This window comes from Hippopotamus amphibius, chromosome 14 (assembly GCF_030028045.1).
Source record: "Hippopotamus amphibius kiboko isolate mHipAmp2 chromosome 14, mHipAmp2.hap2, whole genome shotgun sequence".
NCBI lineage: Eukaryota > Metazoa > Chordata > Mammalia > Artiodactyla > Hippopotamidae > Hippopotamus > Hippopotamus amphibius.
The window spans coordinates 14737343-14751844 of record NC_080199.1 but is presented as its reverse complement, the minus strand read 5'-3'; the positions used below and the strand labels follow the sequence as shown (position 1 = coordinate 14751844).

The 14502-nt window shown below is 42.5% G+C and overlaps 1 protein-coding gene across 1 annotated transcript; it reads right to left on the bottom strand.

Moving 5' to 3' along the window:
• Positions 1 to 313: 313 nt before the first annotated feature.
• On the bottom strand, positions 314 to 1547 carry LOC130835547 (zinc finger protein 677-like). The gene is made up of 2 exons (XM_057707184.1): positions 1376 to 1547; positions 314 to 1305 (listed from the first exon to the last, which is right to left on the bottom strand). The coding sequence occupies exons 1-2, from the start codon at positions 1545 to 1547 to the stop codon at positions 314 to 316; spliced, it is 1164 nt and encodes a 387-aa protein (XP_057563167.1).
• Between the last annotated feature and the right edge of the window lie 12955 nt (positions 1548 to 14502).

Genomic DNA, 14502 nt, shown 5'->3' with positions numbered 1-14502 from the left:
GAACTTCCATACTGTTTTCCATAAATGTTGCACCAACGTACAATCCCAGCAACAGTGCACAGAGTTCCCTTCTCTCCACACGCTTGCCAATGCTTATTTTTGTCTTTCTGATGTTAGCCATTTTTAACAACTGTGAGGTGGTATCTCATTGAGCTTATGATTTGCATTTCCCTGATGACCAGTGATGCTGAGCATCTTTTCATGTGTCTGCTGGCCGTCTGTATGTGTTCTTTCTCCTTGACAGAGTCCCATATGTTGAGTAAGGCTTGAATACATGTGTAAATTTTGTCTGAATTATTTTTAAAGTTTCCTTCTACTGTGAAATCTGATGATCCCTAAACTTTGAGTTTTGAATAAAAGCATTGCCACATGTGTGAGGCTTATAGTCGTTTCCAGCATGTATTTTCAGGTGCCTAGTTAGGCTTGCAAACTGGGTATAAGCTTTGCCACACTCATCACATTTGTAAGGTTTCTCTCCAGTATGCATTCTCTGATGATTTGCAAGACGTGCATTTCGACTAAAGACCTTGCCACATACATCACATTTATATTCTTTCTCTCCTGTATGCACTCTATGATGTGTTGTGAGGTGTGACTGGTGGTTAAAGGCTTTGCCACACTGATTACATCTGTAAGGTCTCTGTCCGGAATGAATGCTCTTGTGATTTGTGAGGTTTGATCTTTTGCTAAAAGCCTTCCCACAGTCATTACACTTGTTAGATTTTTCTTCAGTGTGTGTTCTCCTGTATTGTGCAGGTAACAAAGCGTTTTCCACACCAGGAGGAATTCGGTGAAGTGGTGAAACTGAGGGACCCTTGTTGACTGACTGCTCAACTTGAGGGCACGCGTACATTTTCTCCTCAGTTGGAAACCTCTGCAGTTCAGCCACCTGTGCCTGCGGCCTTACTCCAGTTCTGCTTTCCAAACACTTTATATCCTTGTTTGCAGCAATGCTTACGTTATTTTTCATTGTTAACAAACTTCTTATGAATGGCTTGTCATGTGTGAAATATTCACGTGCATTACTTCTTACAGAAACACTCTGGGGAAAATTAATTAAGGATTTACTATCTTGATCTTCTCTCTGAGTGAGATTTTTGTTATGGGTCCAAAGCACTTCTTTGTCATTTCTTACATCAGATCCCCACTCACTCTCACTGTCCTGCATATGTGCGCAGACTTCCTTGAGATCAAAATCCTTGATGCCATGACTTTCATTTCTCTCTGATGTCACTAGATGGTGTAATTCTCCTTTATCAATGTCCTTGCTTGATGGTAATTCCTTGATTGCAAATTCAGCAGAATGGCTTCCTGAAAAAAAAACTTCTAGAAGAAAACATGGTAAGCTCCTTGATATCTTGTCAATGATTTTCTGAATCAATTTCCAGAGGGAAGTTATCCTCATCCAGGGAGATCAGGTTCCTGTAGGTCTCCAGCATCACGTCCCCATACAAGTTCCCCTGAGCAGGGTCCAGGCATTCCCACTCCTCCTGAGAGAATTCAATGGCCACATCCTTGAATGTAAACAGTCCCTGTGAAAGCTCCATTCCTTCTCCTTTCCTTCTCCTCTGAGCTTCTTGTTAGATTCTTCAGGTAAGATTATTTGGACTGCGCCAGCCTTGCTGCGGGATTTGCTTCCGTGTTGATGTGATAAGAACTTTTAAGATCTACTGTCTTAGCAACTTTCAAGTATACAATACAGTATTGTTGACTATACTCACTCTGCTGTACATTACATCCCCAGGACTCATTTATCTCATTAACAGGAAGTTTATACCTTTTGACCAGCTTCCTCAGTTTCACCCACTCCCCACCCCCTGCCTCTGGGAACCACCAATCTGTTCTCTGTATGTATGAGTTTGGTTTAGTGGGCTTTTTTGTTTGTTAGGTTTTTTTTTCCTTATAAATTTATTTATTTATTTTATTGGCTGTGTTGGGTCTTTTTTGCTGTGCGCGGGCTTTCTTTTAGTTGCGGTGAGTGGGGGCTACTCTTCGTTGTGATGCGCGGGTTCCTCATTGCCATGGCTTCTCTTGTTGCAGAGCACGGGCTCTAGGCATGTGGGCTTCAGTAGTTGCAGCACATGGGCTCAATAGTTGTGGCTCACAGGCTCTAAAGCGCAGGCTCAATAGTTGTGGGCTTAGCTGCTCTGCGGCATGTGGGATCTTCCTGGAGCAGGGATCGAACCCGTGTCCCCTGCATTGGCAGGCGGATTCTTAACCACTGCGCCACCTAGGAAGCCCTGTTTGTTAGTTTTTGATGAGATGTTTCAGTCTTCCAAGTGTGGATGAGAAGCCTGTCACCACGACCATAGAGTGGAGCCTGACTGCACCAACCACGGTGCTTAAAACCCAGGGCTCCCTGAGCATTGATTGGGTTTCTCCTCAGGACACTCCTGAGACCTTCGTGTATATTAACAACACCGAGACTTTCTCACCACATTGTTGGTGAACTTTCCGTGTGTGTGCAGGTCTGTGTCCACACCGTGGCCAGTGTGGTGGGGACCCGAGTGGGATGAGAAGCAGGATGGGAAAGAGCTGGAAACCAGCCGCTCTCCCCGTGTGGCAGGGAAGGCAGAAAAGGAGCCCAGAGCAGCTGGAGAACAATCGCAAAGGCGCCTGTGCAGACAGAGGCTGCTCTCCTACAGCCCCTGCCCCGTGTGGTCCCTGCACCAGCAGGGGGGCAGCCCCTGGGAGCTTCCTAGCCATGCAGACCCTGGGCCCCACCTGGACCTCCTGAGTCCCAATCTGCATATTCACAATCTCCCCAGGTGACCTATAGGCACATTCAAATATGGAAAGCAGTGGCCCAGCTACAGACAGACCCGTGGACAGATGGAGGAGAGGAAGTGTGATTATTAGGAAGGCTTCTTGGAGGAGGCCTCTAGTGATGAAAGCAGCTGCCATTTGGGAAGACATGAGATCTTTTGCCTCCAACAGTAGTTCTCACTTGGCTGCAGGGTGGAATCACTGTGCTGCTTTAAACAGTGTTGATTCCTGCCTCCCCTCCCCAGAGATTCTGATTGAATTGAGGTGAGGCTTCAGTACTGGGATTTTACAGAGCTCCCCTGGGGATCTGAATTTGTAGGAAGTTTGCAAACCACTGGCCTTTGCCATATTGAAGATATAAAGGACTGTACCTGGACAAGGAAACAGTAAAAGTGATCAGGTGATTCTGCAGGAGCAGAAGTGTGTGTTTCTGTGTGTGGAGGGTGGGGTAGATGGGGAGGGTGAGGCTGGGACCCTACATCCCTCTTGCCCCTTGTGTGGCCTTCCTGGCCCCTCATTCCATGGCCTTTCCACGCTCCTCACCTGGACGCCTGGATTCTGCTGCCCCCTGGTGGTGGTTTTCAGTATGGCAAACTGTCCCTGGAGGTTTCATACAAGCCCAGCCTTAGTTCATCACAAACTTGAGCGTGAGTCCCAAGGTGTGACTTGCTTGGAGGGATATCCTGGGAACCATACACAATGCGCAGCTTGGCAGTAGCTTCAGCAGTTGCTCCTGCGCAGGGAAGCTCAGGGAGCTCTAGGCCACTGGTCAAGTGCAGGGCTGGCACAGGCTGTGACTGGAGCCTTCCTGTGCTGGGGTTTGAGGAAATTGGTCTCATCACCAGTGACAAGTGCCTACGATATGAAGCATCAGGAAGTGCAGAGGTGCAAGGTGACAAGCGTCACAATAAACAGCAGCCCCCTTTTATTATTCTCTGTGTGGCAAGGATGTGTTTTTACTTACGTTTAATTGTAACACAAGCCTAGAGTGTGTTAGGATCCCCATTTTGCAGACAAGGCAACAAGCCTACAGAGCTTAAGGGCCTTGCTCAATGTTATATAACTCCTAATTGACAAATGCAGCCTCTGAACCCAGGCTAGCGGGACTGTGTAGTCTATCCCAGCTCCTCCCATGTCCCCTGCAGGTCCCCGGAGGTCTCACCTGCCCAAAGATTTGCACAATGGCTTCAACTTGATTCTCACTGGTTGGGTCCATGTGGTCCCTCCAGGCACCCGCAGCCCCTTTGCTCCCTATTTTGCCCTGACTCGGATACTTGCTTCTGCAGAGCAGCCCCCAAGAGCCCCACATTCGGCAGGAGAACACCCTTGCCCGGTTCTGGCAGCTTCTTCCTGCAGCCAACTCCCAGGGGTGGAGTCAGGCCAGGTTATGAGGAGAACTAATGAGAGAAGCAGGAAGCAGTGTGAGCTCCTGGTCAGCACCTTCCTCTGACCTGGCGGCCTCCCTCTCATCTCCCTGATGCTTCCTGCCACTCGGGGCAGCTCCTCTCCACGCTCCCCCATTACAGGTGCTCCTGTAACTCTGCTGTGGATCAGAATCACCAGGGGAGTGGTTAGAATGCAGATTCCTTGGCTCCAGCCCCAAAGATATGATCCAGGGGGTCACACAAGTGGGGCCTGGAAATTTGAATTTTTAACAAACAATCCAGAGAATTTTGATGCAAACAATCCAGAGAATTCTGAACACACTTTGAGAAGCATTTAACTCACATCTGTGGGCCCTGGATCAAGAGTATAAGTGAAGCCCATACCGTATGTTTGAATATTTAAGTTGTAAATCAAGCTAACACACTGTCAAGTACACCTTCCTAACCACCTGGCAGGCGGGGACTCCTGGACCCTGGAGCTCCAAGACAGAAGGCAGGACAGCAGAGGGAGAGCTGCCCCCAGCCCCCCAGTCCTCCCCCTGCTCTTCCCACCTCTGGCTCTGACCCTCTTTGTGCCCTGAGGAATCTGCTGCCCAAGCAAGAGCCCACCCAGCCTTCAAGTCCAAGCTCAGGCCACCCTCTTCCCGCCCCACAAACAGCTGTATCTTGACCACCTGTCAGGCTAGGAGATGGGCTCCAGGAAGGAGACCTGTATTGGCCCTGGGAGCAGGGATTCTAGGGTTTGGATGCTCAGAGCATGGCCTAGAGGGGGAGGGGGCCTCCAGGTAAATCCACCCCCTTGTCCTCTCTGGCTGCCTGAACCTTGGGGAGGGTGCAACCAGAGGGTGACCTGAGCAGGGCCCTCTAAACCAGCACTTCTCAGAATTTAATGTGAGCAGGACTCACCTGGGACCTGAAGATTCTGAGTCAGTAGGTCTGGGGTAGAGACCAAGATTCCATGTTCCTCCCAGGCAAAGCCGATGCTGTTGGTCCACAGACCATGCTTAGAATACCAAACTCTAGGTCATGGTGGGCAGAGTTTTTCAGTAAAGGGCCAGAAAGTACATGTTCAGGCTTTGCAGACCCTATGGTCTTTGTAACTCCTCAGCTCTGCTGGTGTAGCACAAACATGGCCTTAGACAAACGTCAGTGAATGAGCGTGGCTGTGCTCCAGTGAAACCTTATTTCTGGACACGGAAATTTGAATTTCATATAATTTTCCTACGAAACAAAATATTCTTCTTCTTTGGATTCTTTCAACCATTTAAGGATGTAAAAACTGTTCCTAGCTTGTGCACCATAGGAAATAGTGGAACAGACTTGGCCCCAAATCTCTAAAGCATAAGGATGTTTTAACAGAACCGCAATACCAACATCACACCAAAAAACAATTAGCAATCATATTTAATATCAAATACCCTTTCAGTGTTCAAATTTATAATTGTCTCATAGAAGATAGACTCAGCATCATCTCAGTATATAATCACTGTTTAATCTGTCCTTTTATCCCTTCCCTGTCCCCAGAGTAGCTCCATGTCTTGCACCCTATAAATGTTGTCATACTACATTTCACCAATAGATGGCACTAATAATCGTGACATTTGCTAACACCACTTAGAATTTACACTAAGGAAAGTATTATCTGTATGCAATTTGCAATTATAGGTGAATATATGAACACTAAAATTGAAAATAGCCTATTGGCTCTGTGTATCATGCATAAAACCTCAATACATTCCAATTTCAAGGAAAAATTTTTGATGTCAAACAAATTCCACTTTTTTTTAAAGTAACATGGGGAGCCCTTGTCTCTATATTGAGATTTGTCTTTATGTCAACATTTTTAGTGTTAAATAATGGAGGCTCTTGTGTTTTAACATTTTTATGCTTAAGAAAAAAGCAAATTGAATCTATTTGCACAGTTACTCTGTGTTAAATACCCATTACAAATGTAATGTCTGAATTGTATATTAAATGTTCCTACCTCTGAGTAAAACAGTTCCTTTCCCAAACTTTCTCTATCTTGTTGTGAAGAACAAGGACTCAGAATGTGAGATTTGGATGGAATCTTTAAGGCCATGTAGTCGAGCCCACTCAGCTAACAGCAGACTGAAATCTCATTAGCAAATCACACAGCAAAGTCATGGTTTTTCTGTGCAATTTGCCACCTTTCTGCCAACGATTTCCCCTTCTCCACTTGTACCGTGCAATAAGCATAAACTATTACAAATATATAACTACCTATAATTAATATTTCATCTTAATGCAAATATTTTATATTTATATCAATATATGAAAAGAGTTAATAATGCAAGTATTTAATGAGATATTTAGTGCAAATATTTCAAATTCACAAACACAAACTGTGCTATTAATCCTCTCCTTTTCTGTCCTTTAAATGCATTCAGCAAACATTTACTGGGTACTGCTATGGCCAAACAAGGTCTTCTTCTCCTGTCCATCTGGGTCTTTCATTTGAGCTCACATCTTGTAATTCCCTAGTAACAAGTTAAGAACACCTTAGGAAATCAGGCTGTATTATATTTTTAATGAGAAGCATATATGGTTCTTTCCAGCAGATGTCACAGTAATTCTGAGTCATTTGTTATCCTATCCTCCTACATCAAATTAACACAATACTAGAATGTCCTTTCTGTTCTGAAAATAAGTCTTCTCTCCAGAGCAGGCCCTAAACCTTCTTCTTGACAGTTAGTTCTCATCAGATTTACCCCAAGACCAACTTTTCACGTTGGGACAACTATAACAAGCTAAGGAAGGGATCTGAACTTTATGCAGCAAGTTACCAGGGGCCATTAAAAGTTTTTAATTAAAGGAGTGATCTTATTTTTGTTTTAAAAATGAACTTGCACCTGGGATGGGTTGCAATGGGGGACAGACATAATTTTGCCAAGGAACCAGGAGAACCAAACATGAGGCAAATACTATCAAGGGCAGATTTACTTGGTCTTCCTACGGAACTGACCTTTTATCATTGAGAAATGACCCTAATCATCTCTAGTAATTCTCCTTGTCTTGAAGTTTTCTTTGTCTGAAATCCATAGAGCTGTCCTAGCTTTCCTCAGAATACTGTTTGCATGGATATCTTTTTCTATATTTTTACTTTCAACTTGCCTGTGTAATTATATTTAAAGTGAATCTCTTATAAACAGCATATAATTGGGTCTTGCTTTTCTTTAAAAAAATCCAATCTAATAAACTTTGCCTTTGATTGTAACGTTTAGCCTGTTTACATTTCAAGTAATCACTGATCTGATTGAGTTTAAGTCTACAACTCACTGGGGTTTTTTTCTATTTCTTCTGTATGTTTTTGTTCCTCCTTTCCTATCTTCTTTTTGGTTAATTAAATAAATTTTAGTATTCCATTCTCTTTATTCTATTGTCTTTTTAGCTATGCTTCTTGGTATACTTTTTAATAGTTGTTCTAGGGAATACAATACACAGTTTTAACTTGTCATCATCTACTTTGAATTTATGTCACCTAATGTAAGAACTTCACAACACCCACCCCCATCCTTTGTGCTATAGTATTTTGCTTCTGCACATGGTATAAAGGATAGATTATGTAGTACTCATTAGATTTCAGAGATGATGAAAAATGATTTTAATTCAAATCCTAGTTTCTGACTTTGGCATATTACCTGCAATTCATCTAGAAAAAGGAGTTTAAAAAATCATCAATCTGAGAGAACAAAAGAGATCATAATTACAGAAATACTCCAGTCTCCATGTTCTGTCCTCCCACCTACTTACATACAGCCAATTCACACAGCCCCAGAGGACCCGATCTAATTGGGATGCAGGGAGGGGGGTGTCCCAAACCTGTTCCTATCCTTTTGGATCTGAAGTCATGTGATTTACATAAGGCCACACAGGCCTTTTGTGTGAGGTGAGGGCATGGAATCAGAGCTTTTGACTCTAGGCTGGCAGGGTTCTAACTGGACCCAAGGGTTTGTACTTCATATATGGTGCCGATGTGCAGAGCACAGTATTTTTTTTAAAGAGTTAGATTTCTTGTTGTTACAGGGTCTTTGAATTATATCTTTTTTCCCTGCTTGTCACTGGACTATATGTTTTTTTCTAATTCCCATCTATGTATCAGAAGAAAGCCCTTTCAGAAAACTTAAAAATCCTAGTTTGAGACAATTGAGGGCCTTATGCATTGCTTCTCAAAGCCGGACAAACTCCTCAGAATCACTTGGGGAAGATGGGGAGGTCCTACCCAGACCAACTGAATCAGAACTCCTGGGGGGGTTGCAGCAGGAATGTGGACTGTAACACGCCTCTTCCCCAGGTGACTATCACCTGCTAAAGTGTGACTTCAACTCCTCTAAATAAAATTCAGTGAAATAATGACTGTGAATCTGCCTGGTAGAGTCTCTCAGACTGTTCCATGACCTTAATAGGCATTTTTTTAAAATAAAATTCTATGCAAGAATATTTCTTCTTAGGGAATTCCCTGGAGGTCCAATGGCTAGGGCTCTGTGCTTTCATTGCCAAGGGCTGGGATTCAATCCCTGGTTGAGGAACTAAGATCCTGCAAGCTGTGCTGCGTGGCCAAAAAAAAAACAGTCGGATCAGTTAAACCATTAAGAAAACTAACGAACAAGAGTTAGTTTATCTTCATATCAAGAAAAGGCATACTGGAATACATTTGATTGGCACAACTCCAGGTAGAAATAGCTATGTATTGAGGTGGGAAATAGATCCTTCTGGAGAAAATGAACTTACACCGGAGTCTACAGCATTTCTGTTGAGCAGCAATGAGCTGCAATTTGTGTTTCAACTGCCCGTGGAGGCCCCAGGCATCCCTTCCTCACTGCATCTCTGCTACTGGCAGAACCTCCGCTGAGAACACAGTGGGATCCCGCAGGGACCACACCCTCCAACAACGGTGGAGTGAATGGAACAGTCCTGGGAATTTGGCTCACAGGTGAATCTGCATTTGGCATTGTTACATCCTTTAAAAAGTCACCGAATGCTCTATCCTACCTGTGTGAAAAGTAATTTTGTTAGCAGTACTAAGCACCTCCACTCCACATGCTGGCACGACTGTGTGTACTTCTGTGCTTTCACCCCAAGCTAGACCGGAGCCCTGCAGCCTGCAGGGAGCTGTGCAAAGGACACTCACAGAATTAAATCTTGTCTGAGGAGCTAAACCTTGTCTAGACCTTTGTCATCGACATTTTTAAAGAGTACAGGTCCACTGTTTTGTAGAATGTCCTCAATTTGGGTGGTCTGTTGATTTTTTCTTTTTGGGGGCGGGGGCAAGAACACCATAGACATGATGTATTGTTGTCAGCACCTCACAGGTCAAGAGCCAAGGGTGTCAGCAGGCCCATTATTTATGATGTTAACTCTGGTCACTTGCTTAGCCTGGTGTCTGCCAGATTTTTCCACTTTAAAAATACAATTCTTCCCTAAAGAATTAATATGGGAAGATATTTTGAGTCTATGAAAATGCCATTTCCCCCAACGACTCCCTGCAAACATTCACCTTATATTTATTTATCAGCCAGTGACGAATTTTGTCTGAATTGTTTATGACAATGATGGCTTCCCTATGGTACTTTTGTCAGTCTTTCTATGTTTGTCAGTTGGCATTCTACTGCAAAAAGAACTCTCCTTGCCTCCTATCTATCTTATATCTTATCAGAATCAGTATAAACATGGATTTTTTAAAAAAATTCATTGTTATAAAATGTAAGGTTTAAAAATCCTCAGTCCTCTATTGACTGTTATTTTCTTAATTACAATCCTTCTAACGTTATATAAACTCTGTCTCACAGACTCATTTTTTTTGTCTAGGAAGTCTATAAAATTTAATTATAAAAATGTTTTTCATGTAATGTCCTCCAAAATTAAATATGGTTAGATGTTGGCTCAAACACTGTTTTGGGAAACCCAAAGCTTCCACCTAGTGGGATGGATAATTATGAGTTGCCTAGTTTTATGAGCAGCTTGCTGAGTGAAGGAGTGAATTTAGTCAGAACCGTCCAATGTAAGCTTTCTGTAAAAACATTCTTAATGTATCTAAAAATTAATCTTGGTTCTTCTTAAAATATCATATAATTCCAATATGACCCCCAAGTCAGATGGACCTGGAATATAGATGGAGGTCTCATAGGGCTGGGCCATGCGATTCCTCCCATTAATGTTATTTTTCAGTTCTAAATTCAAATAAATATCTATTTTCCCCAGCTTTTCAATACACATTGCTGTTTTAGTTTTGGGAAAAAAAATAAAACTCATTTATTTTTCTTGGAACATTAGGTTTAAAAAGCAAAATCTCAGTTAATTCATATTCTGTTTTTAAAGGAAAATTAAAAGCTTACACATAGGGGCTTCCCTGGGGGCACAGTGGTTAAGAATCCACCTGCCAATGCAAGGAACATGGGTTTGAGTACTGGTCCGGGAAGATCCCACATGACACGGAGCAACTAAGCCTGTGCTCCACAACTACTGAGCCTGAGCTCTAGAGCCCATGAGTCACAACTACTGAGCCCATGCACCACAACTACTGAAGCCCAAGCGCCTAGAGCCCATGCTCCGAAACAAGAGAAGCCACCACAGTAAGAAGCCCACACACCACAAGAGAGTAGCCCCCGCTTTCCACAACTACAGGAAGCCCACGAGTATCAACAAAGACCCAATGCAATCCCAAAAGAAACATGTACCATAATGTTTATTGCAGCACTATTTACAATAGCCAGGACATGGAAGCAACCTAAATGCCCATCAACAAATGAATGGATACAGAAGATGTGGCATATATATACAATGGAATATTACTCAGCTATAAAAAGGGATGAGATGGAACTATATGTAATGAGGTGGATAGAACTACAATCTGTCATACATAGTGAAGTAAGTCAGAAAGAGAAGGACAAATATTGTATGCTAACTCACATATACGGAATCTAAAAATGGTACTGATGAACTCAGTGACAAGAATAAGGATGCAGATACAGAGAATGGACTGGAGAACTCGAGGTATGTGAGGGGGCGGGGGGTGAAGGGGAAGCTGAGACGAAGCGAGAGAGTAGCACAGACATATATATACTACCAACTGTAAAATAGTCAGTGGGAAGTTGTATAACAAAGGGAGTCCAACTCGAGGATGGAAGATGCCTTAGAGGACTGGGGCAGGGAGGGTGGGGGGGACTCGAGGGGGGGGAGTCAAGGAAGGGAGGGAATACGGGGATATGTGTATAAAAACAGATGATTGAACCTGATGTACCCCCCCAAAAAAAAAAACAAAAAACAAACAAACAAAAAAAAGAATTAAAAAAAAAAAAAAAGACCCAATGCAGGTAATAAATAAAAATATAAATAAAATCATTTTTTAAAAAAAGCTTATGAATAAAACTTTGTGTTTAAAAAAACCTCTGAAGGGTTTTTAAAGTGGCCTGTTGTGTTTCCAGGTACCGTCTTCAACATCAGGACCACGCTGTTGATTCAAGAATAGAATCAGTGTAAATATATGCACAGTATTGTTTTCAGACATGAGGGGAAAAAACCGCTAAACTTGAATAAGAATTTAACTATAACTTTTTAATGCTATTAAAAATATTGTTAATGTATAGTATGATCTTTTGAAAGCCTATATGGTCTAATTTTAAATATAAATATCATGGTAAGAATAAATGAAATGGGTAGTGTTTTTTTTGCTAATCACAAAAAAAGCAGTGCTTCTCAACTGTCTGGGATTAAGAATCAGTTTTATTTAAGTTCACATTATCCACCCACTGCAAACTAATCAGTGATCTCACTGTGCACGGCTAGTGTGCAGCTCGACCATGTGCGCCTCCCCCTGCAAGTGCAACACTCAGCCTGGTCTCTGGCCTGTTCAAGATCCCACCCATCCTGAGTGTGGATGTCACTGCAATATCAGATGGCTGTGAGTTTCTAGCTTTCTTGAATTTCCTGTACTTATATCAGACCTAGTTACAAACAGTTCATGGACTGGCTCTAGCCCACAGACCACACCGTGCGTATCATTTTCATATTTAATCTTTGTAGCAGCCCTCTGAAAATTATACTAACCCCACTTCAAGTTTCAGACAAAGAAAGTGAAGCACAGTGGGCTTCCCAACCTTAAAAGCCCACGATTAGCAAGAGCAGAACTCCTATGCAAACCCAGCCAGCAATGCCCAAGGGAGCCAGTATTTGTCCCTGGAAGGCTGACTCCAGAGCCTGAGCTCCTCCCCATGTGCTTGTTTCATTTTAACTCTATGTCACAGTTAGAATAGTTTGGTTTAGGCCATCAGATGAGGACCTCCTCGAATATATCTTCCACAGTCTACAAACCTACCTTCGTTCACATCTATCTTCCTTGCTTTCCTCTCCTGGTGATTGACTCACCAAGGTCAATGATTCCATCCTGTTTCTTTGGAGGCTTTTGGTCCATCCATCACCCCAACCAAAGCAATTGTTCAAGGGCAGGAATTATATTCCTTTTCCAGATGAAGAAGCTGAGATTCAGAGGTTGAGACACTTACCACGCATGTAACTAAGGCTACATGGCTATAGAGTGTCCAGAGCCCATTTTGTCAAGGATGGTGCCACTTTATTGTCCTGGCACCGTGGCTGGCTGTTGCTTTCTTTTCACTATCAAGTGTCCCACTTTGGACAATATATTCTTTGGGCACCCATGCTGCTAGCGAGTGGCAGAGAGAGAGCTGGCACGCAGATCCGTGTGACTAACTCCAAAACCAGGGCTTTCTGATACCCCAGGCTGACTCTTAAAATTTCAGAATTATAAAATTTAGAGAGAAGATTTGTTCTCAGTCATCATTCATTCAGCAAACATTTACTGAGCGCCCCCTACGTGACAGACACTGTGCTGGAAGATGTACCTAAAAAGTGAATAGGGCACAGTTCCAAGTCTGTAGAAGCTTGTGGTTTACTTAAGAAAACAGACCACCTACAAACACTCATAATCAGGGCAGGCTACACAATTTAAAGGGCCCAGTGCAAAATGGAAAGAACAGGGCCCCTTGTTTAAAAATTAAGCATTTAACAATGGCAACAATAGGACATGGATCCAAATATGGTTCAGTTTAACAAATAAGTGCTCAGGGTATTACAGAAATACAGGTTACCTAGGATGATGATTGATCTTAAGGTGGCTTCCCAGAAGAGGTGAAACTAGGCTGACCCTAGAGAATGAGGATGTCTCCCCTCCATGGACCTTCTCCTCTATTCTAGATCACAGGGTATTGAGGAGAATCACTTAGTCATTTTGACTTAAACATCAGTCACCAAGAATTTTCTGCCACATACATCCTAATCACCTACCTCTGGAGCTGAGGGGGGCATGGAGACGTGCTGTCCAGACCTCCCTGCAAGGACTCACTGCCCAGCTGCTGGAAGTGCTGCCAATGGACAACCTTAAGCCACCAGCCCCTCTGGGGGCAGCCTCTATGCAATGACCCATCCAGGTGGAGGTATAGAGGCCTGGCCAGTGGATGTCTCAGGACAACCCTGAAGGGCCATCTTCATTCTGGAGCCCCCATGGGAGCAGTACTCCAGCCTGATTTTTCCCTCTGCCCTGATCTGTTTCTTCCCACTCAATTCCGCAAGTGCTGAGCCCAAGGGCACCCCCCATAAACATCCCAACATTAAACTCTGTCTGAGCCTGCATCCCAGAGAACCAGCCTGCAATACATTAAAAACAAAAAAAATTCCAGTACTTGGGGAGGATTTTTTATTTGAAAATTACCAGTTATACATATACTTGTACCATTTTAAAACCCCCAAATAGGATATAAAATGGTAGAAACATAGGATTTCGTGTGTGAATATGGTTACATTTGGTTTAAAATCCTCAATCTAATGTTCTCTAATCAAAATGAAATTGTTATACATTAATAACAAAAGTAAACGATTATGTTGAACCATATGAAACTGCCATTTTTATAGGTTAATAAAAGACACTGAATATTAACAATTTCACAAAAAGCTATTAACATTTGGAGTTTAGAGAACATTACATTAATTAATAACTCATGGGTAAAAGATATAATTAATTAAATTAGAAATTAGAAAATACATAACACTGTGATTATTGATCAGTGCTAAGTACCAAAACGTGTAGATTGCAACTAAAGTGGGCCTTAGGGTAAAAAAAGTAGGCTGCAGGTACTTATACTAGAAAAAAATTAAATTAAAAATTTATCTTTTCCAATTCAAGAATTTAGAGAAAAAAATCTCAAAATAAATAAGTTGAAGGAAAGAAAGAATAATATGAGGAACTAGAAAACAAAAAACCAGAAAAGATCAATCAAGCCAAAGAAATTGCTACTTTGAAAACAAGAAAAAGTCATGCAAG